The 27,655-nt window shown below is 38.4% G+C and overlaps 1 protein-coding gene across 1 annotated transcript in view; it reads left to right on the plus strand.

Annotated features, from left to right (window-relative positions):
- Window positions 1–27,655, plus strand: part of astn1 (astrotactin 1) — a 398,026-nt gene that overhangs the window by 137,799 nt on the left and 232,572 nt on the right. Inside the window, exon 12 of the mRNA XM_046052123.1 lies at window positions 16,107–16,257. Coding sequence (XP_045908079.1) covers window positions 16,107–16,257 — 151 coding nt within the window. The remainder of the gene's footprint in view (window positions 1–16,106; window positions 16,258–27,655) is intronic.

Genomic DNA, 27,655 nt, shown 5'->3' on the forward strand with positions numbered 1-27,655 from the left:
AGTTAGCAGAGGCATTCTAAAGTCATAGTTTGTAATATGTCATTTCCTGTTTGAAAATGGTTAGGTATGTTAATTTCAATAGTAATACTTACTACACCAAATACACAAAGATTAACATGTAGTATAGACTGTATACAGTATTTCCAATGGGATACACTCATCTGAGTCGCCTCCACTGATCACTGTGCGCTCAAAGCAATGAGCTAAACGAGCAGCAGTGAGAAGTGTGGCAAGAGCTTTTTTATGTACATAGTTTTGCCTCTCAGGCTACATGCAGGCTGGCCTACCTTATTGGTGAAGGTTGTGGGAGCTTTATGCAGCCTGAAAGGCATATGCTACTCGTGGCTTTAAAAAAAGTTGGTTCTGCCAACAGCGTTTTCTAGTTAAGATTCATTTGTTCAATTTATTGACAGTTAACATTGTCCTAAAATGTTATGTATACAGTCATGAGAAAACAGTAACATGTTACTTGGGAAATTGCATAGTAGCCTGTAGAGTACACACGCAGAAGTGATGAGATTTGAATTTTGCGTTCACCTAAACCTGACACATTGGAGAAGTTTGCCCTAGGCCTTTCTGTCAAAAATAATAGTAACGCACAGTGCTCTTTGTTGTCAGGTATCTATAAAGGAAAGCATAGCATTTCTTTTGTTATAGAAAGCAGTTAAAGCTGTTAATTTAATAACAACTAATTTTAAAAGTAAATGTGCACCATTAATATGAAAGCCTAAACCTAACAGTGTATTGAAAGTTAATGTATATGTGATTCCAGCAGACCTTATGCATAAAGATGACACCATCCTGGTCTGCCTTGTTTTCCCTGTCCGTCCCAGCTGTTACTAGGTGTATTACTATCTACTCATAACTTTCCATTATGAATCTCCAAGACCGCATCTGGTGTGACAGCAAAAAGTCTGTGTGAACAGAATTAGTTTTGGAGAAGAGCTAGGTTAATGTAATTAGTAGTGGGATTGGTCTTTTAGTGTATGCTGGAACGTACACTGTCAACAAGTTAGTGTGCACAATGTCAGAGCTTGCCCTAATTTGCCAATGGTTATTTGCCCTGTAAAAATGATGTCAGGTAAAATTAGTCTCGCCCAAATGAATTTTCTCATTAGCATGTAAGCACTCTAGTTTTGCTTTCCCTGTCGTCGCTAATTTCAAGCCCTCGGATGACTGAGATATGAAGTAGTCCTACAACAAGGATACTATAAAATAGAACTGATTAGAACAGTATTTAATGTGGTTCTCAGAGCTTAACGGCACCAGTAGACTGTGCACTTCTTTTTTTTCAAGCTAATTATCAAAAGGAGTGTGTAAGGTTCTCAGAGCAGAGTTTTTAAGGCAATATTCACAGGTTTAACATAGGCATTATATATCTTTTAAACCCTCATTATATTTGAGTATTGAGTTAGCTGTTTTTAGTTTTTTTGTAACAATTTTGGTCACTGCTAAAACTATCGACGAAAAAGGAACATGTTTTGCAGAAACACAGTGTGTGATGTTATTTTACATTGGATTTTTCTTTTAAATTGAGCATTCCTTATTGCTTGGTTATTCAGTTGAACGAGTCAAAGTTTATAAACCTTTAGTGCCTCTGTCACTGATCAAATTATGAGGGCCAGAGTCCCAGCTCTGCTAAAAGGGAACTAAGCCCCTCTGCAAAAGCAATGATAATTCAAGAATATGTCATGGAAAACCATTGAATGACACAAGATAAAAGCATGAATTGATATGACGTGTTTTTAAATAATTAATTAAGTAATTGTAGTAATTGGTGTGTCTCTGTCCACTGGTCTCTGCAGCTGACGTTATCTCCTGACAGTAACACATATCAGAATTATTGATCTAGACATGTGGCGGGATGTGTTTTTATGTATAATTGCTGTGGGATGTGTTCATATTGTTTTGTTATTCTTTTTCAACGAAGCAGCCACTGGTTATGGATGAAGCGGAGAGCTCAGTTGGGCCTAGAAAAATTAAACTGTGATAGCCAGGTGTGGAGGAGGTGCTCCTGGGATCGCAGGCTTGAATTAAATTAGTGGTTTAAAATTGATCCATGGAGAAAATGTTATCATCCACCCATTCATTTCTTATCTACATTAATATTTTTCAATGTTTGGAGCAAATTTCATAAGATTATGTGACTTTCCTACCATCCGCTAAGTCATAGCTGCCACATATGTCTGGTGGGAAAAGGTATGTATGTAATGGAAAGTAATTTGATTTAGAGCCTTTTTTCAAACAGTTTTTTTTATTAGATTTTCCTCAAATATTTCTGGATCCTTTCATCTACACACAATCCTCAACTTAACTTATCAATATAACCCATTGATCTTTATGACATTTATCTTTCATTTAATTATGCATGTGCTGTTTATGTTGATTATTATAATCCTGTTAACAAGAGTCGAAACATTAAGATATGTGATGATAAACTGATACAGAGAAACAGTATTATTAAATACCTTATGAATTTAATGATTTTGAAACTTAGTATATTTCTTCTTATTAACCTATATGTTACATAATTTCAGAGGTATTTTTGTATATATAGTAGTTTTGTATATATCTAATAAATAATTGCTGTGGCAATGCTGTATATGGAGTGTAAGGGGTCAAATTTATCTTACAGAGGTTTGTTAATTTTCAGACACAGCGATTGTATTTAATGTGTTAGAGCCATTTGACTTTTCAGACTATGCTGAACTGGATCTGAGAAAGAGCCTGACATATCATGTCAACACATATAGCATAGACATGAAACTAGAAAGGAAAATATGTGTGTTTGTTGCTAGGCATTTACAGCCCAGGGTCACACAAAAAGCATGTAATACACCTGCCGATCCACTACAGAATATCGTGTCAGTTTCACAGTTTGCCTCGCGTGAAAAGTAAACATTCATTGTTTTAAGAAAGTAGCCATTTTAATGCGAACCACAATCTTTTCCTGAACCTAACCAAATAGTTTTGGGGCCTAAACCATTACCAAACTGTAACCATCATTTAAAAATCAGACAAATACTGCAGTATGTTGTGGAATATTTGAACCCCCTTTAGCTTTCTTCTGTCACCAGCACTGAAGTTATCTGCACTGTAGTGCTTACGCACCACTGCATCATATTTATTGTAAATTTATTCCATTTTGGGTTTGCAATTTTCTACTCCTCTCTACTGTATGTTTACACATTTCAAATCCCCTTTCTTTTTCAACATTTTATTTTCATTTGGCAGCTTTCCTCAAGACATTGTGTAAATAACTAATTTCCCTCTGATGTATGATCTGATGAGCGCTCTCTTCAGCTTTCCCCAGGGGCCACAAGGAAACACTGCTAACACCTTCCTCCTTTTGAGCTGTGTTCCCTGATGTTTGACGATCATTTGTCACTCTATCTTGCTCCCTGGCAGATAGATGAACAGCAATGGGCCCTGATATCCCTCCCCTTTAGTATTTGGCTTCATGACTGTCATGATTGGGTGAAGAATCAGCCTTGGCTTTTGTTTAATCTTAATGCATTTATCAGTGCTTTTGTAGCATCGCCTTGAGGTTGTATTTCAGAAGAAGATCTTGGTAGTTATACACTTGTGTATTATTTGTGCTTCTCTTATAGTTTTGATGATTTTACATTCAAAATACAAGTTGTGAGACAAAATGCACTAATTGAAAACTATTCCTTTGGTCCTCAGCTTCTGCATTGCATGAAATCCAAGTGAGTGGATATTACTGAAAAAAGAGCTATTTTACATTTCCTATAAGCTGAGTAATACACTTACAGGAAAAAGAATCTCTTCGTTGTCATTCTCTGAACTGAATTACTAACTAAAGCAAGTAAATTGCAGGGTATAACTTGGCATTTAAACCATGGGTATACTTTTCAGTGGTAAATGGGCTGACTGAATGGTTCTTTATACTGCTTGTTTTGACGCACATTTATTTCTAACCCTCCCATTGTTTAGCTATCCATGTTAATGGTCCACATAATTGAGGCTTACATTTATTGCCTCTCTCAGCTGCAGACAGCTGTCCCGGACAAAATGTTAAATATATTGCAGGTATTGCTTATTGCCCATTCATTTTAAGTATGCCCTATACACAGGTTGTCACAATGATTCATTATTTCTTAAATCAAATGTGATTGTAATAGAATAAAGAACTTTTCTCTTGCTGGAATAACTTTCCAATTTGCTGATGGATATGATTTTTTTTAAAGGCAGTGTAATTAACTGCATTTTACTATTTTGGATACATGTTTACTTAGCTTTTCCTATGGGGCATTTTACTTTTAAAAAAAGGTTAAATGAAGTAGCTCATTCCAACGGTTTAATAAAGAGACTGTGTATCCTGATAGTGATTGTAGCATCAATTAGGCTGATAACATTTTAAAAGAAACTTTAAGTACATGTGGCTGCAATGCCACAGCCAATTATTAATTTATATGAAGAATAATTGTAATTTTCTGATTTAAAGCCCCTGCATGACTAAATAAGAAACATCAAAGCAAAAAAATAAAAAATTAATTAAATATATAATTCTGAAAAACTCAGCCAGTCTGCTTTAGCCAATGTGACTGTGTGGCTGTGGTTTGATCAGATTAGACTGACAAACAACCCACCAACTGATATCAGAGTGTAGGCCAACAAAGATTTTTTGCCAATCAAATAGAGGGGTCTAGATCAATGTCAGATCATCTGTCTTTTCATCCAACACATTGTTTGCCATCAAGACATCCACTGAGTACATAGCATGATTCTGATGATTTCGGTTACACTCATTACTCAAATTTGAAGGTTTTTGACTTAAAACAATGACATTTTACATAATTGTGGACCATTATTATTACTATATAGAAAGGTTGACTAGATGCTGAAAAACTGGGTTAGTTGCTGCTGTGCAGAGCAGGGGGGGGGAACCTTAGCTTAGAGTCCAGGGTGAGAGGGTGAGAGGGTGAGCTGAGTAGGTCCACAATATAGAAATAGTTTAGCCTGGCGGGGGTCCAGGGAGAGCAGACACGATGAGCGCAATTTCCAGTAGTGAAAGTAACAATACATTATTATGCAAAATATGCTTTTAACTTTAATCATAGACTACAAAATGTTCTTCTTCTACAATCGGCGTAATATAATTATTTAAATTCATTATGTTATTGTTTGTTTGTTGTTGCCTACAATTTAATGACTAAATTTAAAATGTAGGCTAGTTGACTGTTTTGATCTGTATTAAAATTAGACAATTGTAAAATGAATAAACGCCATAACCGCCACACTTCAGTTGTCATCCCTCAATTTAAGGTGCTCCCACACATTTGAGGGCTTCATTTTGTTTTCCCTTTGGCCTTACGTTCAATGCTGGGAGCAGAGGTCAGGTGTGCGAAAACACTTCAATATTCGAATCTCAAAGTTGAAAATCGAATGTGTACCCAAAGATCGAATATTCTAATATTCTAATATTAGGGTTCAGCACAAAAAGCTTAAAGGGCGTGTTAATGAATATGTTACTAACTACTGTTGTTGTGTTATTGATTTATTGCATACGCCATGTTATGGATTACAGTAAATAGAAAATTAACATTTATACAGGCATAGTACTTAAGTAAGGCTACGTTCAGACTGCAGGCCAATGTGACCCAAATCCGATTTTTTTGCCCATATGTGCCCATATGTGAGATCTGATCTTTTTATGCCAGTGTGAACAGGCCAAGTCATGTGGAATCTGATCTTTTCCAGTTTGGAATTGGGCCACTTCCATATGTGGTCCAAATCGATAAAGATCAGATCTTTTTAAATGCCACCTCAGTCTGGACACTCAGGTCGCATTTGATGCGACTTTGACGTCACTGCAGAGCAGCTGTTGTCACAGTTCTGCTGTAGACAGAGTCACGATGTCGCCTGCATTCTGAACGTAGCCTAATAGTCTGTTGTATTATTTTCCTAACTACCTAGCTATATGGCACTAAATTAGTGTGATGAATGTCGTTTTAGCTGTGCTTATTGAAACAACCAGTTCTGATCGATTCTATGCAAACTGATTCCATACATAATTCCTGTGATAGTACAGTTCAAGTCAACAAATTTATTTCGCATTCAGTGAGATTTACGCCATTTTACCAATGTTTACAGTGATCACTTTGTGTCAACTTTTGTCTCGCTAGTTCACTTATCAAGAGGGCTCAGTTGCTTCACAGTCGTCATTTATGCTAGCTAGCGAGCTGGATAGCTTACAGTCACAATTCTAAAAATCATAGATCAATATGCCCTTTGTTTTCTCAGACCACCCAGTGCACCCAATTTGTGGACTGCAGATGTAAATTAGCCTAAGGCTAACTCTGGTGTAATGCATCAAATGTTTACATTTATGTTATTAATTGCACATGGTCCCTTCTAAATAAAAATCAATCACTCAATCAGTGGCACTGTATGTCCACACCTGCACTGTACAGGCAGGTGTGGTCATTCTATTGATAAATTACAGCACCCCTATCTAGTCCGGTCCCGTGCATGGCTCGTCCAGATGCATTGGCTGCAGACTTCATTACCCAGATAATATACCCAGACACAAATCATGAGTTAATAGGCTACCAGATGTAAAATAAATCTTCAGTTAGTGCCTTAGTCAGGTAAGAATTTCCATTCCAACAATTCTGTGGTCCATGTATAATATTTAGACAATTGGTTGCCAGATTTCTAGTAAACTTTCTGTAGAAATTCATGGCCTTTTGCTGATAGTTTTGGTAATTTCTTGACCATTTCATTAAAGGCATCAATAGGACAGTATTTACACTTGTACTTTTACAATGTAGGCTACCCTTTAAAATGTGGATACTAAATAAGCTTTTGTCATGAAAATGCCATGCTCAGACCAAATCAAGTCAATTTCCATCGACTGCATGGCACATTGTCATTATACTGCACAAGGCTGCATAACGAAATGAAATTTTTAGTTCCTTCGTGCTACACCATATAATTAAGTGTTGGCCTGTATTAAAATATATTAAAATATGGTAACAGGTTTATAATATATAAAATAAAATACAGTTATTTATATACATATATACAGACACGTAAAACTCACACCCCGAACATTGCACGGTGCATTTTTAGAATTTGCATGGGGTGAATGTAAACTGCAGCAACCAGATGATAGTAGGAAAGTTTCATCTTCTCAATAAACAGTAAACACAATAAACATTTGGGAAACAGAGTCCATTTTGACTGCGTTTGTGCACCAAGCCTCAGCGATGTAAAACATAAAGTCCACTTCCTCTCATCTTGCCAGAGTCTTGCGCTGGCAGCTCGGAACATGGACCACCTGCCGATTTTGATGGGGCAGGTCTCTGTAAGGATGTGGGCACAACAGTCTCTGAATACCGTTGCTTGGTTCGTATGACTCCCATTTTGTCCAGACTGGCTCTTTAGGAGCAGAATTAAGTCCAAGCTGGGCCAGCACGGCTCCTCTCCTGACTCTCTTTCCTCGCTCCCGCACCTGCCATGGTGCCTGGTCCAGTTGTTTGGGCCGGGTGGATCGTGGTCTGCTGCTCTTTAATCCAAAAAAAAACCATCTTCATTTTCCAATGACTGTACTTATGTCAGAGGTAACACATGTTTTGGCAATAAAGGCAGAAGAAAACAGGTAAAAACAAAAGTGTAGCGAAGTTGGCGAAGGCTGCTGCTTCTACAAGCGCTGCCGGTGTTGTGCCGAATTCTGCCTGCCTGCCGAGAATTGCATGCATGCACCTCGCGGGTGGTCATTTATGCTGGGAAAAGAGGTGGATGCAAATCTCGGCAGGTAGCCTACAAAATTTGATCTGCCCAATTATGCATCCACCTCTTTAGGTCCTTTTCAGACAACTTGCTCCAAACGTTCATAAAATATATACTTTGAATCATTTAATACCATCGATGGACCCCACAAAGAATATTATAGCGTTTAAAAGCATTATTTGGAGGTGCATGCAATTCTCTGCAGAACTGCAGTTGCTCTGTTTCTGCTGGACAGGTGAGTAAGCTAACATTAGCTTTGCTGTTCCACATAAACGACAGATTCAGTGTTACTGTCTTGTCTATCTCTTGTCAAGTTTGTGAGGATCCCAGCTGGTTACCTTTGTTAGCTTAGGTCAGTGTGTGTGTGTGGTAGAGGAGGAATAGACGGAGCGCGTGTGTGAACAGAGAGAAACGGGTCACCTTGCACCTTGTTCAGCAGTAAATGTACAGTAGAAGTTACAGAGGCTGGTGAATAAAGACTGCAGCTTCTCAGGACTAAAGAGGAGCTCCTGTGTGTTGCTGCCAACTGTTGAATAAAGAGTGATGGAGGTTAGTCCCACAGTTATCTTTGACTTCGGCCCTGGAGATAAACAGTTGCTCCTGTGCTTCCCAGCTCTTATCAGTCACTGTATTTCAAATAACTCTCTAGTTTGTTTACTCTGTTGTGTTTTGTATGCAGCGTTTGTGAGCTTACACATTTTGTTCACTAATTGTAACTACTATCGTTCCTGTCGATTTTCCCACCGATAAATAAACTAGACTCCGTGTCTTAGATTTAGGCTTAGAAAAGTATTGTGCTTCAATACATATTTAAATATTTACATGCTTGTTGTCACACCTTCTACAGCGCTGCTAAAACTTGCCCTCTAATTGAAACTAACGTGCTCTCGGACAGCAGATTCTGGATTCTGCTATATTTCAGAGTAGGACTGGTTACCATGGCAATGCGCGTTCACGAGTTTGTTTATCAACAAACTCTCTGCAGAATCGCAAAGTATCCCTTTAACCATAAAGATTTTTCTGACCCCAGGTTTTTCCTTTAGTGCCACCCTTAGGACAGACTTTGGTAAGGCTCTAACAGCAAAATTGTCGATAAGATTATCAATCTTTCCAGCACTTACAGATTTTGGGATGTACATGATATGTATGTTGGATTAACTCCATAGCCACCAAACGTGGCTTTAAACCTTTTTTGTCTTGTGTGATATTTAATGGTAAATTGTGCTTCACACAATCGTTGGATGTGTCTTGACTGTAATTGCAGTTCCCAAATAATTTAGCATTCACACTTGCTGTTAGTTTCATCATCTGGCGAGGCTCTGTTCAATAGGTCCCCTCTGAATAAATGACAACAAAGCAATGGGCAATTATAAAAGAAAAATTGGTTTGTAAGATAACATCGAGTTGAGTGTGAAAGGGAAGGAACCTCACTGTCTTTTCTCATAGAAGAAAAGACAGTGAGGTTCAAAGCAGGGAGTTGGGGAAAAATGCTTTTGTGAGTGCCTGAGAGGTCATCATTTTCTTTACTAAGGCAAGGTTCATGGCAGTGCTCATGTAAGAAAAGCCTTGAATAAAGAGATAGCCCCCAAATCCCTTTGGTCTGTGAAATTGCGCCTGAGTATGAGATTTAAGTTGATTCCAAAATCCTGGATTCCTACTGGACGAGCCCGACAGGGACACAGGAGTTTCCCGTGGAGTGGCCACGATGTCTCCAAAAGAGGGAGCACATTTGTTCCTGCCTTGTCTTTCCACTGCAACTTCAGTTGCCACAGGAGGTGACCCGCTTCAACAGTGAACTTTTTTTTCTCCTATGCGAAGGTCTTAACTTGCTGCACTGGAAACGGAGAGTCTGGGCAGAGATAGGTTTGTGTTTGCATAACATGAGCTTCACTGTTATGATTTTTGCTTTCCTGTGGGAAATAACGAATCCTGTTTACTAAATATGCAGTTTTAATATGAAGAAACACTTTTTTCTGACTATGTAATCAGGAACGGGATGAGATGGGAGTCATTCTTCCTGGACTGTGATGGGACAGCAATTTTTCTCTGTCATGGGATTAGGAGCTGTAGGCTAGTAACAAATCGCTCACATAATTTCTTGCAGGCTAAAATCAACACTTTGACATAATAACGGTAGTACACAGGATAGTAATATGGATTGCGTTTGCTGGTGAAGTAATATGGAAAGCCATACAACTGCAGGATATTGCACAAGATAAGGTTAGCAACTGATCGGCGTAAACCTGCGAACTAACATTATCTAACTTGAGAAAGCGCAAAATCACAATATATTTCACATGCTTTGCAGTAATGTTCTTTTGGATGGAAGCCGAAGTCTGTGTCTGTTTTGTCAGTTTCAAAACAAAAAGAAGGTGCCTCAAACCTTTCTGAAGTTGATTGGGTTTTCACCTTAAGTAGATTTGACTCTCATTTGGCCTGATGGGCTTCAGCACATAAAACGTTGTTGTTCTTTTGTTGAACCCGACCCAATTCCTTCACATAAAAACAGAATAGCAACAGAGAAAACAGGTGTGTGGTTCATTTCTATGTGAGTGTGGCACCCTGGGTATTTCAGTGGCTAAGGTTAGTTCTAGAAGTATTATTGTGTTACTTAAGATTGCTACCGTAGCCCCCCATCATTTTCGTTTTGTTTATTATTATTATTATTAAGCATGCTTTGTGTCACTGTTAATCTGGAGAAACCTCACCTGACTCACTTTAAGAAGCAGTAGAGCTACACTTATGCCCACCAGCAGGCGGCAGTAGCGGCTTCGGTACTGGAGTGACTTGCGCTATAATCCCGTTTTACAAGGAAGTTAGCCCAGTCGTAAGCATAAGACAGTCAACAAAGCAGCAGATGAAGCTGATATTCATTCAAAACTGTCTTTGTGTTATATTTACAGGTGAGAGAAGTGCACAAGCATCATATATGTTCATGTTAACTATGTTATCAGTTGTGGTGCCATGTTTTCCTGTTTACAACGATGTTAATGTGAAATGCGGCAACTAACTGATGCTAGCTCGAGTAACTTCATGTTAGCGTTTGGTGAAGCACACTAGCTGTGTCTTTTATGGAAACGGTAATATGAGTGACCTGAATTAACATTGTAGCGTTTTCATGCAAGATACAGATCGTTTGTATTCATGTGTGCTGATAGAAGCAATCTTATTTGTAAACCGGTTGAACATTTAACTGTGTCTGTGGGTGCTTTCACACCTGCCTCTTCGGGTTTAATCGCACTAGAGTTCGTTTTCACCCTTTGGTGCGGTTGGTTTGAGCAGGTGTGAATGCAGCAATCGCACTCGGACGCGCACCAAAAGCAGTCCAAAGCAGTGCACTTTCAAACAAACTCTGGTGCGGTTCGCTTGTGGTGTGAAAGCAAACGAACCAAACACAGGATTTTATGATAGCAGAGATGTGATCTGAGCATTATTTCCAAAACTAAGCCACTAATAACTCCATCGTCTGACCACGAAATGCATTCAGCGATCTTATAATTTATCTGTAGAAGCCACTATGTTTATGAAAATCATTTTATAAGGTATAGCCTACTTGTCAGCGCGGGTATTTCCCTGATTAATAGGTTAAAATCTGTAAAAAAAAGAAAAAACAAAAGCGGGCAAGTAGTACTCCGTTTACCCTGTCAGTTCATTAAGTCCATAAAAAATGTACTATAGGCGAATGAGCCCCAAATTATTACTGTAATTATGTCCTGTTTTTACGTTATTATTCATAATAGGCTATGCGATCGATCTGCTGTCTAGCATTACTAATCATTCTTAGAATAAATTATCACTTCGTGAGCTCTTCGCGATTCAGATCAGAAGCGTTAAAGTGCTGCACAAACAAGTTTGATTTCCCCACTTTTCGGCAAAACTGTCCAATCAACAAGTTACCTGTACGTCGCGTAAAGTAATGCCGCGGTTACTTCTCTGGTTCGTTTGTAAAACTGCAGTGTGAACTTGAACCGGACCAGAACTAACATGCAACAGTGTATCATTTTTTTCACTTGGTCGGGACCAAATGAACCGAACTACAGGTGTGAAAGCATCATGTGATAATACTTTGTTGGTCACTGAACCTTTCATGGAAAGTAATAATTCATTTCAGTTTGACAGTTTGCACATTGTGACAGAATTATTTTGGCTATAATCCCGTTTTACAAGGAAGTTAGCCCCGTCGTAAACATAAGACAGTCAACAAAGCAGCAGATGAAGCTGATATTCATTCAACTGACACTGAAATTGGCACCTGAAACCACCATGTCTTCATTTCGGGTGTAACATGAGGTTACAGCCTGTTGACAAATTGGCAGTAAAATGTGATTTATTGATAAGTGATTTCATTGAAAAACTAAATATAGTCCCTTTAAGTAAACCATTGTATACCTTTTCAAGAGCAGTTGTCTATATGTGTGTAATAACAGATGGTTGTGATGGTCAGTGCTCGGATTCACCCTACACCGTCCACCTTATTAATGTAAAATAGTTTTCATGTTTTACTTATTGGCCCATGATCTCAGGGTGGTGCCCCGTAATAGTTCATCTTTATTGATCATTTTTGTAATACTAATAACTGCTAATAACCAAACTTGCCCCTACCAGATCCAAACATCCTTGCAAAATATTTTACAGGGACAAAACAATCACAGAAATACAAAGTGACTGCTCAGATGTGTTGTGTTTAAGAATTTTACTGCTTTACATAGCAATTGTGCTGTGAAAAGGAATAGATTACATGATGATTACAAAGAAGGAATTAAACATGCAGGTATTTGTTATTTGTGAAAATACATATCTTTTCATTAAGTTAAATAGAGAGCAGTGTGTCACAGATGTCTTGCAAAGCAGAATGTTGAAGCACCACTTCCTCCATTTGTTCTCCCAGATGCTTTCAAACATGATCTAAAGAAATGTGATACCTCAATCAATTTTAATGAAAGCAAATTGCATACTGCCGACAGCAAAGCCTAACTAATTGCTGAATTTCATCCAGAATCAGTAGGATTGTGATATTTCTTATAATAATAATTACTAACTTTAGTGGCATTGAGAAACATTATGTGAATTAAGAGTGATTTATAATATTTCAAACCCTTCCTACCATTGTCATTACTATTATCTACATTTAATTTAAGCAATGTAAGGCAAGCAAGGCATTATATCTCAATTCGTGGCATTTTCTAATCTGTTGCAGGCAGCACATTTCATGAATTATACTAATTATCGTACTTATGATATATTGCAAATCTCTGCAGATTAAAATTGTAAGTGCCTTTATACATCTATCCAAAGCGTAACAGTGTTAACTTTTATCACCCATCCAAGGAGATTTACTTGGTCAGAGTTGCAAACATAGCCTATATACACAAAGACAAAACAACTGACACAGACTGTTTAAAACTAATCCTCTCAGAGTGGTGTGCCCTCTCTCACTCTTCTTGACATTCGGTGACTACTTGGAAAGATAATTAGTGAACTACTGTGTGAACTAGAAAACAAACCAACCCTAACCCAAGAACATGCTAGTGCTAGCCAAAAACAATAGCAAACCAAGCTAATGTGACTGGGTAGCAATAAGCAGTTAACAAAAGACATATTTGTAGTTTTTTGATTCCAAACCATGGTGTATCTCTGTTGTGGAGCAGTTTATACCATAGCAGAGCATAACAGCTAATATGAAAGTATACATTTTATAATAAAATATACACATTATTCTCAAAGGTCAGCACTGACAAGTCAACCTGCTATTGATAAACAATTGAAATTTGTTCACCAAAACTGAGGTGAAGTGAATCAACTGACATTGTTTCCATTGACATAGATAATTTAGCTGAAATTAAATCCTGGCCCTAAGAGCTACTGAAAGAGCAAATTCACATTAGCTGAAAATCTTGGTTTTGTTAATCTTGACTGGTTTAACTTCTCATCTTGCTGGAGTGATGTAGAGGTGTACTTCACAAGTAGTCCTGAGAGCAAAGACAATAACGACCCATACTTTTTTGTAGGTTATAGATCCGTAGGTTAGAAGGAAGCAGTCCAAGAACACCCTTATAAACAAGAATATGCCATTGATTAAGTCATTGGGTGGACAAGGCAGACCACCCAACCCAATCATCCAGAGAGCAATGGCACAGAAATAAAGGTGGCAGCAATAAGTCTCCTTTTGGCCTTGAAGGAAAAGCAAGACTTGTTTCTAAAATAAAAACCTTTTTTCAACTTCAGTTTTGTATCACCAGTTGCTGAATGTGAGACTTAAATGATACTTGTTTTAAGATACAGACTCTGTCTCAGAGCCCAGAAAAGTGGTGATACATGGGAGGTTCAGTGGCTTTGATTTTGCATTTAATAATAATAATAAATTGAATGTGTATAGCGTTTTTCACGAACTCAGAGTCGCTTTACAGAGCAGATAAAGAAACATGACAATAAATAAATAAATAAATAAAATAAAATAAAATAAACAGCTAGGGATAGGCAGAGGAGAAGAGATGGGTCTTAAGGCGGGACTGGAAAATGGTGAGGGACTCAGAGGTGAGGATCTCATGGGGGAGGGAGTTGCCAGCCTGGGAGCTGCCCTGGAAAAGGCTCTTTCGCCAAGAATGCTGAGCTTGGACTTGGTGAGCAATGGTAAGCCAGTGTAGTTGTTTTAGGACAGGAGTGATGTGGTGCCAGGATTTGGAGCAGGTGATGAGTCGTGCGGCTGAGTTCTGGACCAGTTGGAGTCTTTTTATGTAGGTTGAGCTGATACCAAGGAGTAGTGAGTTGCAATAGTCCAGCCGTGAAGAGATGAAGGCATGAATGAGTCTTTCAGCAGCAGAGGGTGTGAATGAGGATCTGATTTTGGCAATATTTCGAAGGTGAAAGAAGGAGGTTTTAATGACATGACGGATGTCATCTTGAGTTTTGTCATTCAAAGCAATATAGGGTAAGTTGTACTATATTAAAAGCAAGTTGTGGCTGTGTTCCGGTTTGGTGATGCAAAATAAAGAAATACACGCATGTCTATGGCAAGCTGTTTCAACATTTATTGCTGATATCTGCAATGTCATTTTGCGCAGTCAAAGCTCTAATTAAAGATATCTGTAATTACATTTTGACTAATAAGATTCAAATTATTACCATTTGTGTGAATGGGTTTTTGTCATTACAGATATCTTTAATTCAATTCTGAATTGCGACAAATTATAATTTGGGTTTTCAGATATCTACAATTGAATGCTGACTTGTTGTAATTCCAGTTCAAGATATCTTTAATTCCTCTCAATTCAAGAAATCTACATTGTCCTTTTAAGCTATCTTAAAATAAGTTTTAGCTAATAATTTAATTAGTAGTAGTAGATGTAATAACAGATATCTTGAATTAGAATTTTCACTAGGCAAAATTACATTGCAGATATCTGTAGTTAAGTCAGAAGCTACAGCAAGTTGTGGGAGGTGGGAGCCACATCGTTCTTTCCAGGAGCTGATGATGGAAGTAGTCAACATTTTCTAACATTCTTATCCACAACAGCGACCGCCATTGCTTCTGCTAAGGTTCAAATGCTGTTCATGAGCAACTTTGTGCACAACAATTCGGACTAGTCATAATGACGGGAAAGTGGAATAAGAAACAATTTTATAGAACCAGTCGGAGGAGGCTATCAGTATTTTGAGGAGGCTTCTAGGTCCAGGTTGCCGCTATGAATCTAAGCCTGTTACACAACAATTTCCAGAGGCACTGAAATCATTTTACATGCACACACTCAGATACCCCCCCCACCCCACACACACACACACACACACACACACACACACACACACACAAGTAGGTCTAGCCTATATCCTGCTGTGTGTGAAGTTGGTGGAGTGTGGGAATTTCCAGTGTGCATTTTGTGTCTGTATGTGCATGTTCTCAGTGCATGTGTGTCCTTATTTTAATGTTTTCACCCTAAACGGCCTTGTATAGTCTCTTGCTAGTTCTCCAATGTTGCCCGCCCCTGCCTGAACACTCACCTGCCTTTTCACTCTGCCTCATATGCTCCACTCACCAACCTGTCTAGGATCACTGAACAGTGAAACATGTCACTGGCTCTCATACAAACACACATTACCAACGCATACCCAACTTAATCTAATCTAAACTCTACTCTCGGATTCTTAACATATCACATGCAACGGTTTTATGTTATGTCTATGTGTCAAAAAATGTATAATCTTCAATGTTACTCTTTTCATCAAGCTCTATTTCACTAAAGACAAATGATTTGCAATTATTTATGTGACAATTAATTGTCGATTAAAATTTAATGATTGTGACAGCCCTAACAAGGATCCTCTTTTTTTGTCACTCATGTCTGAATTTACAGAGAGGAGTTGATGATCAGTTCATCCTTTGACTCTCTGGAAGTTCTCCTGGACTCATTTGGGCCCGTCAGAGACTGTACCAAAGACAACGGAGGCTGCAGCCGCAACTTCCGCTGCATATCTGACCGAAAGCTGGACTCCACCGGATGTGTGGTGAGTCATCTTTCTAATAAAACTCTGCCAGCTGCTATACACAGCTACAGAAGCAGAACATCACCTCCCCCTTCCATTTCTATATAAATCAAACTCAAAGTACTTTACACTATACTATACAGTCCATACACATCATTTTTATGATATCAGACTGTGGCACTGAATGTCTTTACTTTCACCAATCTGCAGATCCTGAGATTTTTGATCTGATGCCCACTCACACGGCCTCTTCACCATTGGTTCATATTCTGATGTTGAATGCATATTGTGTTGTGGCCATCAGTACATCTACCTGTATAAATATTCATGAGCAAATCTGTTGGCCTAGATGACCCATATCAAGGACAAGCAGCAGGCCTGTACTCTGTAATGTGTCTGAGTAGACAGTTTGACTTCGCCTCTTGTCTCATATGCCTCTTAGGCCGACAACGCATTCATTACCTCCAGGTGGTGCTTAGCAACCAGGAAATGTAGCAGCCAGGTTTGTTTTCTTCTCCATCTGTTGGGGACTCCAGCAATACCGTTCTTGTTATTTGCAGAATCTTAGCACCGTCTGCTAGTGTTTTGCTTCTCCTAATCCCTCCCCCACTTCTATTGATGAGCTGTCAGGCACCACCCCCCCCCTAACAATTTAATTTCTTTTCAAGTACTTTGATGCACTTCAGTAGAGCCTTCCAGGTGGGCTAGAGAGATGCTATTTATGCAATCCAGTTTGCTTCATCTTATCTCTTACAATGCACCTTAAGGATAGGGAAACAGCTTGTGAGACGTTTTTAATGGGAGTGTTTCATTTATAGATTAGAGCATTTGCATGTATTTCCAAGCAATTATATATGTAGGTGCAGAGGAGTACATATCATTTTAGGCAGCGTACAGTCTTGTAAAGCACATGCTGAAGTACATTTGACTTTAATCAGAAAGTCTGAGACTGGATGCTAAACATTTGTAAATGTGTACACTGTAAAACATCATACAGCAATTTATTTGAACCAACTTCCAACGTTAACGTTAACTGTTTTCATAAAGTTAATGTTAATATATACGTTTAAAACCCTAAAGTATTTTGTTTTTTTATCATGAGCAACAAAGCCCCCCAATAATGAAGCATTTTGGAGGGAATGGGTTGATAAAAACAGCATGCTTCATTGTAATCATCATTAAAATCACAAGTATGAATGTAATTAAAAATGTTGCTAGTTTAAAGTTTTCTATTTTAGCTCTGTTTTGTCTTGTTCACTTTCTACTTCTGGTTGTACTGATGGCCCAGTTTTAACGCAGAGTTTGTACTTATCGCTGATTTAAACGTCACCCATTGTAACGATTTACTGCTGCTCTCTGTTAATTTGATAATGTGTGAAGTTGTGAATACTTACATTCATAAGCGTTTACAGCTGCGTGAGGCTTTGTCTAATTAGCTCTAAACACAAAATACAACTGAAGCTGATGCAAATATGATTAGTTTTGTGGGTATTTGTTCATAAACCAAAAGATTATACCTGTTCCAATTTTGAAAGTCATCAAATCACCAAAATCATTAGTATTCATTCTCTGGTGGATGGATGTCTTCACTAAATGTCATGGCAATCCGCCCAGTAGTTGCTGAGACATTGTACTTCACCCTGGACAAAAGTGGTGGACCAACAGATGGCTCAACGAACATTGCCATTTCTAAAATCACTATGCTGCTCTGTGTAAAAAAGCTTCATAACTGTCAACAGTGACATTCAGCCCCTACCAGATTGTCTCTTCTTTAGAGATTTGAAGACTCATGTTGGCTTTTTGTCATTCAGTTGCTACTTAAGTGTGTTTTGAAGGCTTAGTTATGCCATTCATCCAAAAACAAATGCTCAGAAAATCACCTTGTTTTTTTTCCCTGTCAGCTTGTAAATGTCTTAAACCAGCTGCTCAGGAAGATTTAACCACTTGTCCAAGCAATTAGATTCCATAACAAATGTATTACTGCTGCCCATAATGTCCCACCGGACATTCCCTGCTCTTGTCACATTAAGGTGTTGGTCAGGCGACTCTGATTCAGTTATGAAGGGGTATCACAGATATCTAACCTGTTTGTATAACTTATGTGTTATAATATATGTATTAAACCCCGTGCATATTAATGTCCACTATCTGAAATCACTTTATACAGTCTGAAAGGAATCCAGTGAGTTGCAAAAACACTGCATTGCAATGTCGGAGAGTAAAACATTCACACAATTTCCGTCTTGTACAAAGAGATGAGTTGAGCCAGGGCTGAAGTTCCATAGGCAATTTAGTATGTTTTACTTCTTTACTTATGTTTAACTCCCGCTCGTGCAAGCACAAGAAAAGTCCAGATATTTTGTTGTGATATTCTTCCTTTAAACATAATTACTGGATGTTTTTAAACAACAGCTTGTATTCATCACCATCTAGAGGGCGGCTGCTTCATGTTGCAGTATGTTGCAAGTCCTTGCCAAAAGCATCAGGAAAAAACTCTTCTCCCTGAAATTAGTCTCACTTGGATCCAAAAAAAAAACAGTGAAAAGATTTCTTGCCAACGCTTTGAGGTGTCATGAGACTCTCCTTTTGTATTCTATTAATTATTTATTGTCCTGTTATATTTCCATCCCTGTGAGCATGTTGAAGAATACTGATCTTTTTTGTGAAAAAAGAACAAAGAACTTACTTACAGTACTTATCCCTCAATGTTTCTGTTTTCTCATCATTTGCAAATGTTCACCAAGCTCACATATGAAACAGATATTCATCTCAAGAATAAATCTATGATTTCACACTTCAGTAGAGCGTCATTGAGAAGGACTTGGACAATATGTAAGACAAGATAGAAAAAGTAATCATCACAGCACCATGAAGGATTTTCCGACAAACAGAATAGATTAGCTGTTGCTGCTCATACATACGTTTTTTTATTGGGAACAAGAAATTGTGTATGAGACTGTACATTTCACTGTCACGTTTTGTTAAGCCTACTTGAAAACGGAAATGTTGTAAATATTCCATCGGTAACAATCCAAATAAATTCTGTTCACAGTGTATAATCGCAACAGATCATGCCTTGTACTCCAGCAGCGGGTGTCACTCAGGTCTATTGCATGCTCATGTTACCGTATCAGGTAAATGTTCTTCATTAACACAAAAGGAGGAACTTCACCATCCTTGCCCTGTAAATGAAATAGGTTCAACCTGGATTTGTGCAAGCTGATTATTAAATAGACTCACTAGTCTGCCAGTTGGCCTGTTATATGAAGTCAGCAATATAGTACGCCTCATACGATCTACATGTATATAAAAATATTAAGGGATGAAATTACAAATATTGGGATGAGATGTGATAAGTTTAGTTTGTTCATACTGCTGGATTTATGATCAGGTCTGTGTTAAAATTCTCTGACGAGCAGGTGCAAAACACACATACTTAAATGGAAGGTTGGGGTTGGGAAGATATAACCTTCACTCTGCTCATTGCACCACAAAATATTATAGCTAGGGACATCCAATTCATTAGTTAACCAGAATAAAATAAGTTTTAACTGATAATAATAAAGGGCAAGTTAGTTTGCCTCTGTATTCTAGTGAGACATCAATCAAAGCCATCTCGTCCCCTTCACCTGCTTCTGCTGGACTAGCTTGTTAAACGTTTAGGCTGTATTGCAATTTACTGAACAACTGACAATATTCTAAAGCTGGATTTGAACTGTGGCAGTAAAAATGAAGTTACATTTCTTCCTTAGTGAATATTTCTATGTAGCAATCCTCCTTTCCTTTCTCGAGCTTGGCGATCTCACCCCAGCCCCGAACTGCATTCTTCTGAGCTCTCCTTAATTTGCTGGATCTACCTAGAAGTTAGTCCCAGACGCTGCTGCTGCCTTAGTAAATCAGACGGTAATTACACACAAATTGCGAGCACAAATTGAATGAAAGAGGCAGCACAAATTTGCCCTGCACTTCTATTTATGTAAATCTGGCCCTGGATGTACACAATTATCAGTCACAAAGGAGATGTAGACTGGGAGAAGCAGGTGTGTTTAAGGATGTTTTTTTAAAGCTTGTGAGACAAGTGGGATGTAGATTGTAATGCGACTGCAGCCTAATTTGGAAATATAGCCATAGTTGTTTAATATTTGCTGAAATGAATGATTTGGATTTCCTATGCTTTAAGAATAGCTCATAACAGTTCCTAAATGGATTGTTATTCTGTTTGAATGGGACATATTATTATGCTGTTTATCTTACAACCATCTCTGAACATCATTGCAAGTGAGCTAAGTCATTGATCTTCACCCACACATACACACATCCCAGTCCTGTCCATCACCACACGGCTCCGCTCCCAGCTGCCATTGCATATATTACTGTGTGTTTTAGTAATTATCTTGTGACAGTCGAGCTTATAAATGAGCCTCTCATCCGTCTAATCAGGGTGGTAAACTGGCTGGGCCCCAGCGCTCTGATTCCACCCTAATCAATTAACACCTTGTCTGAGTCCGCACTGCCAGTAGCTGTCCTGTCTGCATTTAATATCTTTCCTTGTGTTAGAGTCGACTGAAGCTGGAGGTCTTCACTGACCGACCCGCTCCATTTCGCTGATATATTGCACTCCTGGGGAGAGGCAGCGCATGGCGCCTGTGGAAGTGTGAGCATAATAATCACAGGATGATTGTGAGATTAATTAGCTTCGTCTTGTCACTTGTCTCCCCTGCAAAATGGTGGAAAACAAGGATGTTGTTGACAGAGCAGATTGCCACCAGGATGGAATGGCGAGAATAGTTGGGCGCCATCCAAAGAGCTGATACAGTGTTTGGGGGGGGGGGGGGGGATATAAACCTGGAGTACACAGGAAATGTTGATCATTAGTGCTGTTTTAGTACGTTTTGCAGCTGTTTGTGTTGTATATCTGCTTTAATACTGTGGGGAAAGAATGGGTTGTGTGTACAGGTATAAACAATCAGTTGATTATGGCTGTTTGTACAGTGTTCCTACATGGTAGCTGGATTCCTTATCTTGTATTTAGACTTTCAGACAGATTTGTGTGTTCATCATGTTTTCTCCCTGACATGATATGAATATGTCAATCTTGTTCCACTGTGCTGGAAGTTTGTGTATGCATGTCTATCCAAGGGTTGTTTGCTTGCTCTAAGAATTACAGAGGGCAGAAATGTGCTATGTCCTATTAGTTGGAAATTCAGAGCAGGTGTTTTGCTTGTTTAGTTGATTGAAAACACCTTCACTGATTGGCCAACAGAGACTTGTGGGGAATGTTGGCTTAAAAAGGAAAGAATATTTTTAATGGAGTTTCTTTACCTATTGACACCAAGAATGTCATGTTTATTGCGCGGTCAGATTTCTTTTTATGTGTTAGCGTAACCCAATATCAGGAGGTGAGATAATTAATTAAATTTGTGTGTGGATTTTATTGTAGACTATAATAATTGTGAATATACACTTAGAAGTATGCCATGGATTTCTTTTTTTTACATTGACACTTGTACCTACAGAGGCACAAGTAGTGCAGTTCATCACTTAAACAGGCATGTGACTGGCAAAGGACATTAATGTAGCATACAAGGCATGCAGGGGCAGGGACATAGCACATTCAGATTCAGATTCATAATAAAGTGAATCTGAATCTGAATCTGACCTCTTGCCATACATCAAATAAAACATCCATATATTATGCTTCAAATAAGTAAGGATGGGACAAGTACTAGAATATTTTACTAGTAAAATAAATAAAAGTAAAAGTAAGAAGACATTTTACAAAAGTAAAAGTATTTGTGTAAAAATGTACTCATAGAGTCAAAAGTCAAAGGTAGGTCAGTCAAAAGGAACTCTAAATAAACATTACTGCGTTACATTTTTAAATGAGTATAGGCATCTTTTTTAAGATGATATGATACTACTGTTAAATTAAAGAATCTTTAGGCTATAAATAAATTACATTTAATGTCAACATATACACTAGTGGAACAACTTCATACAACAAACAAAATAATTTTTTTATAGACAGCACATGGTGGTTATCAATTATAATTACGCAGCTACCTTCCTCAGTGTAGACTTGAATTAATTAAGACAAAAACTCACACAAACAAAAGACAGACTGCATTTTTTTTTGCACAGTGCCACGCTTTACATGTTCAAAATGTTCACCAGCAGCTTCTTCTCTGCTACAGCTGCTGATTTGGCTCCTTTCTTCTGTTCCATTCTTAACAAGGACCATCAAGACCTTTTCATGTAACTTTTGTTTTCAAAGAAAAAATTATTTCATGGAAAATAACTTATGGAATTGAATTAGAAAAAATTTAGTTAACAAATTAGACAAAGAAAGTTAACAAAATGTGTGCACTGCAAATAGAGAATTCCCATAAAAAGCTAATAAAATTGTGATTGAAACCAAACTCCATGTGTCCATCGTGTGGATTGTGCTAAAACCAAAAAATAATGAAACAGATGAAATAGTTTTATACAGATTAAATTAACAAGATATGTCAAGTAGTGGGCTTCAGATGTTTTAGTTGGTAGATTTTCCCCCTGGTTCAAGTCTTTATGTTAAGCTAAGCTAACCGGCGTCTAGCAGCAGCTTCCTGCACACTGCATGCACAATTATTACACAAGTAAGTATTCTGAAAGAGTAATTATTTCTGTGCACATTTTAGAACTCCAAACCATATAAAATTGAATGCTTATTGGAGTTAATCATTTTCAGGTGACATGTGTGATGATTAACTGCAAAAGACTTGAGTAGAATTAAATATGAAGCTACCAGGAACCCATTATCCTCCAGTGCCACCATATTCCAGAACTACAACCTACCTGGAGTGGCCGGGAGTACAAGGTGCCAAGTGCTCAGAGACATGGCCAAGGTCAGGAAGGCTGAAAAACAACCACCACAGAATTAGATTCACAAGTTGAAGCATCAAAATCTGGCAAAGGAGTACCTGAAGACAGATTTTTCAAAGGTTTTATGAAGTGAGAGTGACTTTTGATGGACCAGATGGATGGGTGGATATCTGATGGATACGGCACCACTTCAACTCTGGTGCCAGCAAGGTGGAGGAGAGGTACTGTTATGGGCTGCTATCATTGCTATCATGAGGTTTCCCGTTAATCAGAAGGTTGGTGGTTCAATCCCCGGGCTCATCCAGGCTGCATGTCGGGCAAGATACTGAACCTCTTGAAAGAATGAAAGAACTGTCCATGTTTATCAAGATATGCCTCGACAACTTTATAATTCAAAAGGTGAAACATTAATACACTGAAGACAGAAAACCGCAGCAAAATGCAACACGATTGTTAATCTTTCTGTAAAGCCCTTGTATACCACATATTCCAAACTATAGTGTCACACAGTTCTACTGACAACCAAAAACCATAACACAGAGGACCACAAAGGGGTCCTCATGTGACAAAAGAGAGGTACCTGTTAGTGCTCTTCAGCAGAAAACAAAAACAAAATGCCTTACTCATCAACCAAATAAAGTGTTTTTCTACCACTTGGTACACTCAGCAATGCCAATTCAGACTAGATCATGTTTCATCAGAGCCGCTGACCATAAGCAGGAGTTTAGGTTTGTGTTATTTTGCACACAAAATGACACAATCTGAAGTACACATTATATAAAACACTAAGAAGAATAATAATAAAACACCACCTACTGTTACGTCTAATACCTCTGACCAGCCTTTTTGAATAATCATTCTGGACAGCACTGCACTGTATGCTGCAGGCTGAAGCAGTTCTTCTGACTGCTTTGTATCGGCGTAGTTCCCCTTAGGCAGCAAAAAACTATCTTGACTGGGATCACATTTTGGGACGCTAAGAAGTGTTGAGTGGAGTCAATACCTGGCAGAGATATAGCTAGACCTCAGCCCTAAAGAGGAGTAGGAGCACGTTAGATTGTCACTACTGATGTTCTCTTTCCTCGGGTCATTGAATTTATGTGAGAGTGTGTGCTTATTTAGAGGGTTGATAAAAACAACTGTATACAGTATATTCATATAATCTTATATTGGAAAATTGTTGAAAGGAATGTGTTTTTCAAGTTTTCAAGTTTTTATATTCATACAGTAGTTTGCAATTAATATAGCAACTACCAAAAAAGAAGACGAACACAAGTAAGTTTTAGATGCCATCAACTACCTTTAAATTCAGACATGTATCTAGCTTTTTCAGTAAAAATCAGGATCTAAGGTCATAATTTCCACTGGAAATATCAGGAACATGTCATCCACTTTTCAAAATCCCATTTTTGTCTCGTCCACATTTGTGTGTCAGTTTGATTTACTTTATAAAATCCCTATAACTATTTTTTTTCTTGAGTGTCCAGCTGGTAAAATCCATATGAGAGAAGAGAGGTGATAAAAATGTTGATACGCTCACCTTCAATTGTTACAATTCACTCACAGCAATTAGGCTTTGGATGCAGCAGTGAGTGATTTTTGTCCTTTTTTTAACTTGAGTTTTTGTCTCAGGCATCATAGACGTTGCTCTATCTTAGAGATTCTGAAACTGTGAGGCATGCCTCCCCAAGGCGAATCCTGGACTTATACCGAGTTGCTTGCATTACATTGCAAGGGTAAGAAATGCCTTTTTAACATGGGGTTAACGTGAAATGGTCAAAATTTCTTGGTTAGGTTAGGCAACAAAACTAATTGGTTAGAATTAGGAAAACATCATAGTTTGAGTTAAAATAAGCACGTTACTTGACGTACCTAACTTTTAAATAGTTAAAATGTTCACTTTTGGTTTCACACAAACTCCAGTCTCCTGAGTGAAAGTCCTGTGTCCCATCCATCCATCCATCCCAACCACCTTCTGACTTTATTGCGCTTTATACCATGTCACCTGACTTCCTAAAGGCTTTCTGGCAGCCCAGTGCATCAGACAGACTAAAGGTGCGTCTCATTAACACGCTTAAGAGTACCTTGTGCATCTGTATGAGATGCAGAGGGGTGTGACAAAACATCGATATTTGATAACCTGGGAATGAAATAGGCTGGCCTAGCATTTATGTTGATACAAATGCTAAATAACATTCCTTTTTTTTGGGTTGAAGAACCCCTAACTTCGTTATGCTCCCCCACTAATGTTCCTTTTTGGGAATTTGACATTGTGGTATTTTGTCAGTACTAAATGCATTTTCAAAACTATATATGAACTATGACAAAGCAGTGGAGAATGTCCGCTCAATTAAACATGTTCTTAATACTAAATTTAACAAGGATGAAGCTTTGTTTTTCAAACTGAACTGCAAATTGTGTTTGCATCGGCCATTTAGTGAACTGTAAAATTTTGGAGTTGATAGTGCACGTAATTGTGAACCATTAAATTCCCCACAGTATATTTTAGTTGTTGCCTGAATTATGCAGTGAGCAGATGTGAGATTCCATTGCTTGTTTGTCAGTACACATCAGTGCCATTATGTGTCTAATATAACTAACCATGACATCTATATTTATTCACTTTGTAACCTCAGATGATCCTGTGGAAAAGTCCGGTTCATCACAGACCAAATAGTGTCTGGAAAAGAGCAGAGAAGCTCATTAGATCACGAAACTTCAAACTTAAAGTCACTTCAGCGTGAACTTGCCACACAGTATAAATAATGCTTTTTAAAAGTAATACATAGCTTCCTTTTGTTAGGAATTCTGCTCACAGTAAAAAGGTTTGTTTTAAGTTAGAAATTCAGTTTTTACAACAAATTTAGAAAAAGGGACCTTCTCTGAAATTGAAAACCTAAAAGTTTTACAAATATCTTAAACTAAAACTTTGTTGGTATTAACTACAGTTAAACACAGATTGTTAGATCATTGAAGTTTTGGATGAAAAGTATCAGATTTAGCAGTCAGTACATGAAAAGACCTTGGGTTAGTGAATATGATATTTCTCTTTAAGAAAGATCTTCATTTGTAGCTTGTCCATTTGACCTCAAGCACCCTCCCTGTTGTGTTCTTTGCACTTAGCTGTGAAGGAGGTGAGAGGGGTTACTACATGTCCAAGGTTTTTCCTGCACTGAGCTTACTCACCATAACATCCACAGGATACCAGAATGAGCAGCTGAGCACTCTGGGATAAGCTGACCTTTGACACACATTGCTTATCTCATCACACTGGGCTGTGAAAAACTCTCCCAAGACAACTTTCTCTATTAGGAAACATGAAAGGAAAGCTGAAATGTTGGAATGGTGTTTTAGGCTACAGAATGTGATTTCTTTACTGGACCTCCTCAGAATAGATAAGTTTCTCTGTGAACTTGACACAAATGCTCCTGTGGGCTTGTCTTTCTGCTATGCGGAAAAACCTTTTAAGTTTCTGGCAAATACATCATCCCAGTTCTCTATTTGATTTATCAGTCAATATGCTTTTTAGTGCTATGCATAGACCTACGAGGGGCTGTTTCATTATAGCTTTTAGTTGTACATGGCCTTATTATACTGCTGTACATGGTTACACAAGTGTTGCCTGGGAGAAATACTGAAATCACAGGCTGATCCAACTTGCGTGACTTTGATCACAGCAACTCATAATGTGACTCAGTAGTGTGTATCCTTCCTGTATACAACGTCTGGGCATGCTCCTGATGAGACAGTAGATGGTGTCCTGGGGGATCTCCTCTCAGACATCCCAGACCAGTGCATCTGTGAAGTCCTGGATAGTCTGTAGCAACGTCGGATGCACCAATACATAACGTTCCAGAGGTTCTCAATTGGATTCAGGTCTGGGGAACGTGAGGGCCAGTCAGTGTTATCAATGCCTTTGGGATGCAGGAACAGCCTACATACTCTGGCTACATGAGGCACAGAGGGCCCCCAGTATGAGTGTAAGGTCTGACAACGGCTCTGAGGATCATCTTGATACATATATATAGATATATATATAGTAGCCATGGTAAGAAAATGCAGACTGTATCCAAAACAGTAGTGTTCCATGTCTAAGTGATTTTGACCATCCAGCCACAAATCCTACCTAAAGGCAGATGGGTTGTCGGATGTTTGAACAGCATCTGAACCCTCCTTTAAACACTGAAAACTGTTGCCAAGGTTTCAAGACGATGACACGTCCTACAAGCTAGTTCAAAAGGTTTGGCAGTTCTTCCATCACTTGCTGTTATCCACATTTGCATGATTCAGCATGTCGAAATCACAAAGACACACAAAAAGACTCAGATTTCTTGTAGAAAGATCATGGAAGCTGGAGGAGAAGGCTCTGATGGCAGGCTTTTCACCCCGCCTTCACATGTGACCATTTTGCCTTTGAACGTGGTTAGACGACAAGAGTACGCCTTCTTCCCCTTTGCTTCTGAGGCCCCATCCACACTACTCCATTTTAGTTTACAAATGGAGAATTAAAATGAATACGATCTCCGTCCACACCAGCGTTTCCGCTGCGTTTTGGAGT

The sequence above is a fragment of the Micropterus dolomieu genome, linkage group LG06 (genome assembly GCF_021292245.1).
Source record: "Micropterus dolomieu isolate WLL.071019.BEF.003 ecotype Adirondacks linkage group LG06, ASM2129224v1, whole genome shotgun sequence".
Taxonomy (NCBI): domain Eukaryota; kingdom Metazoa; phylum Chordata; class Actinopteri; order Centrarchiformes; family Centrarchidae; genus Micropterus; species Micropterus dolomieu.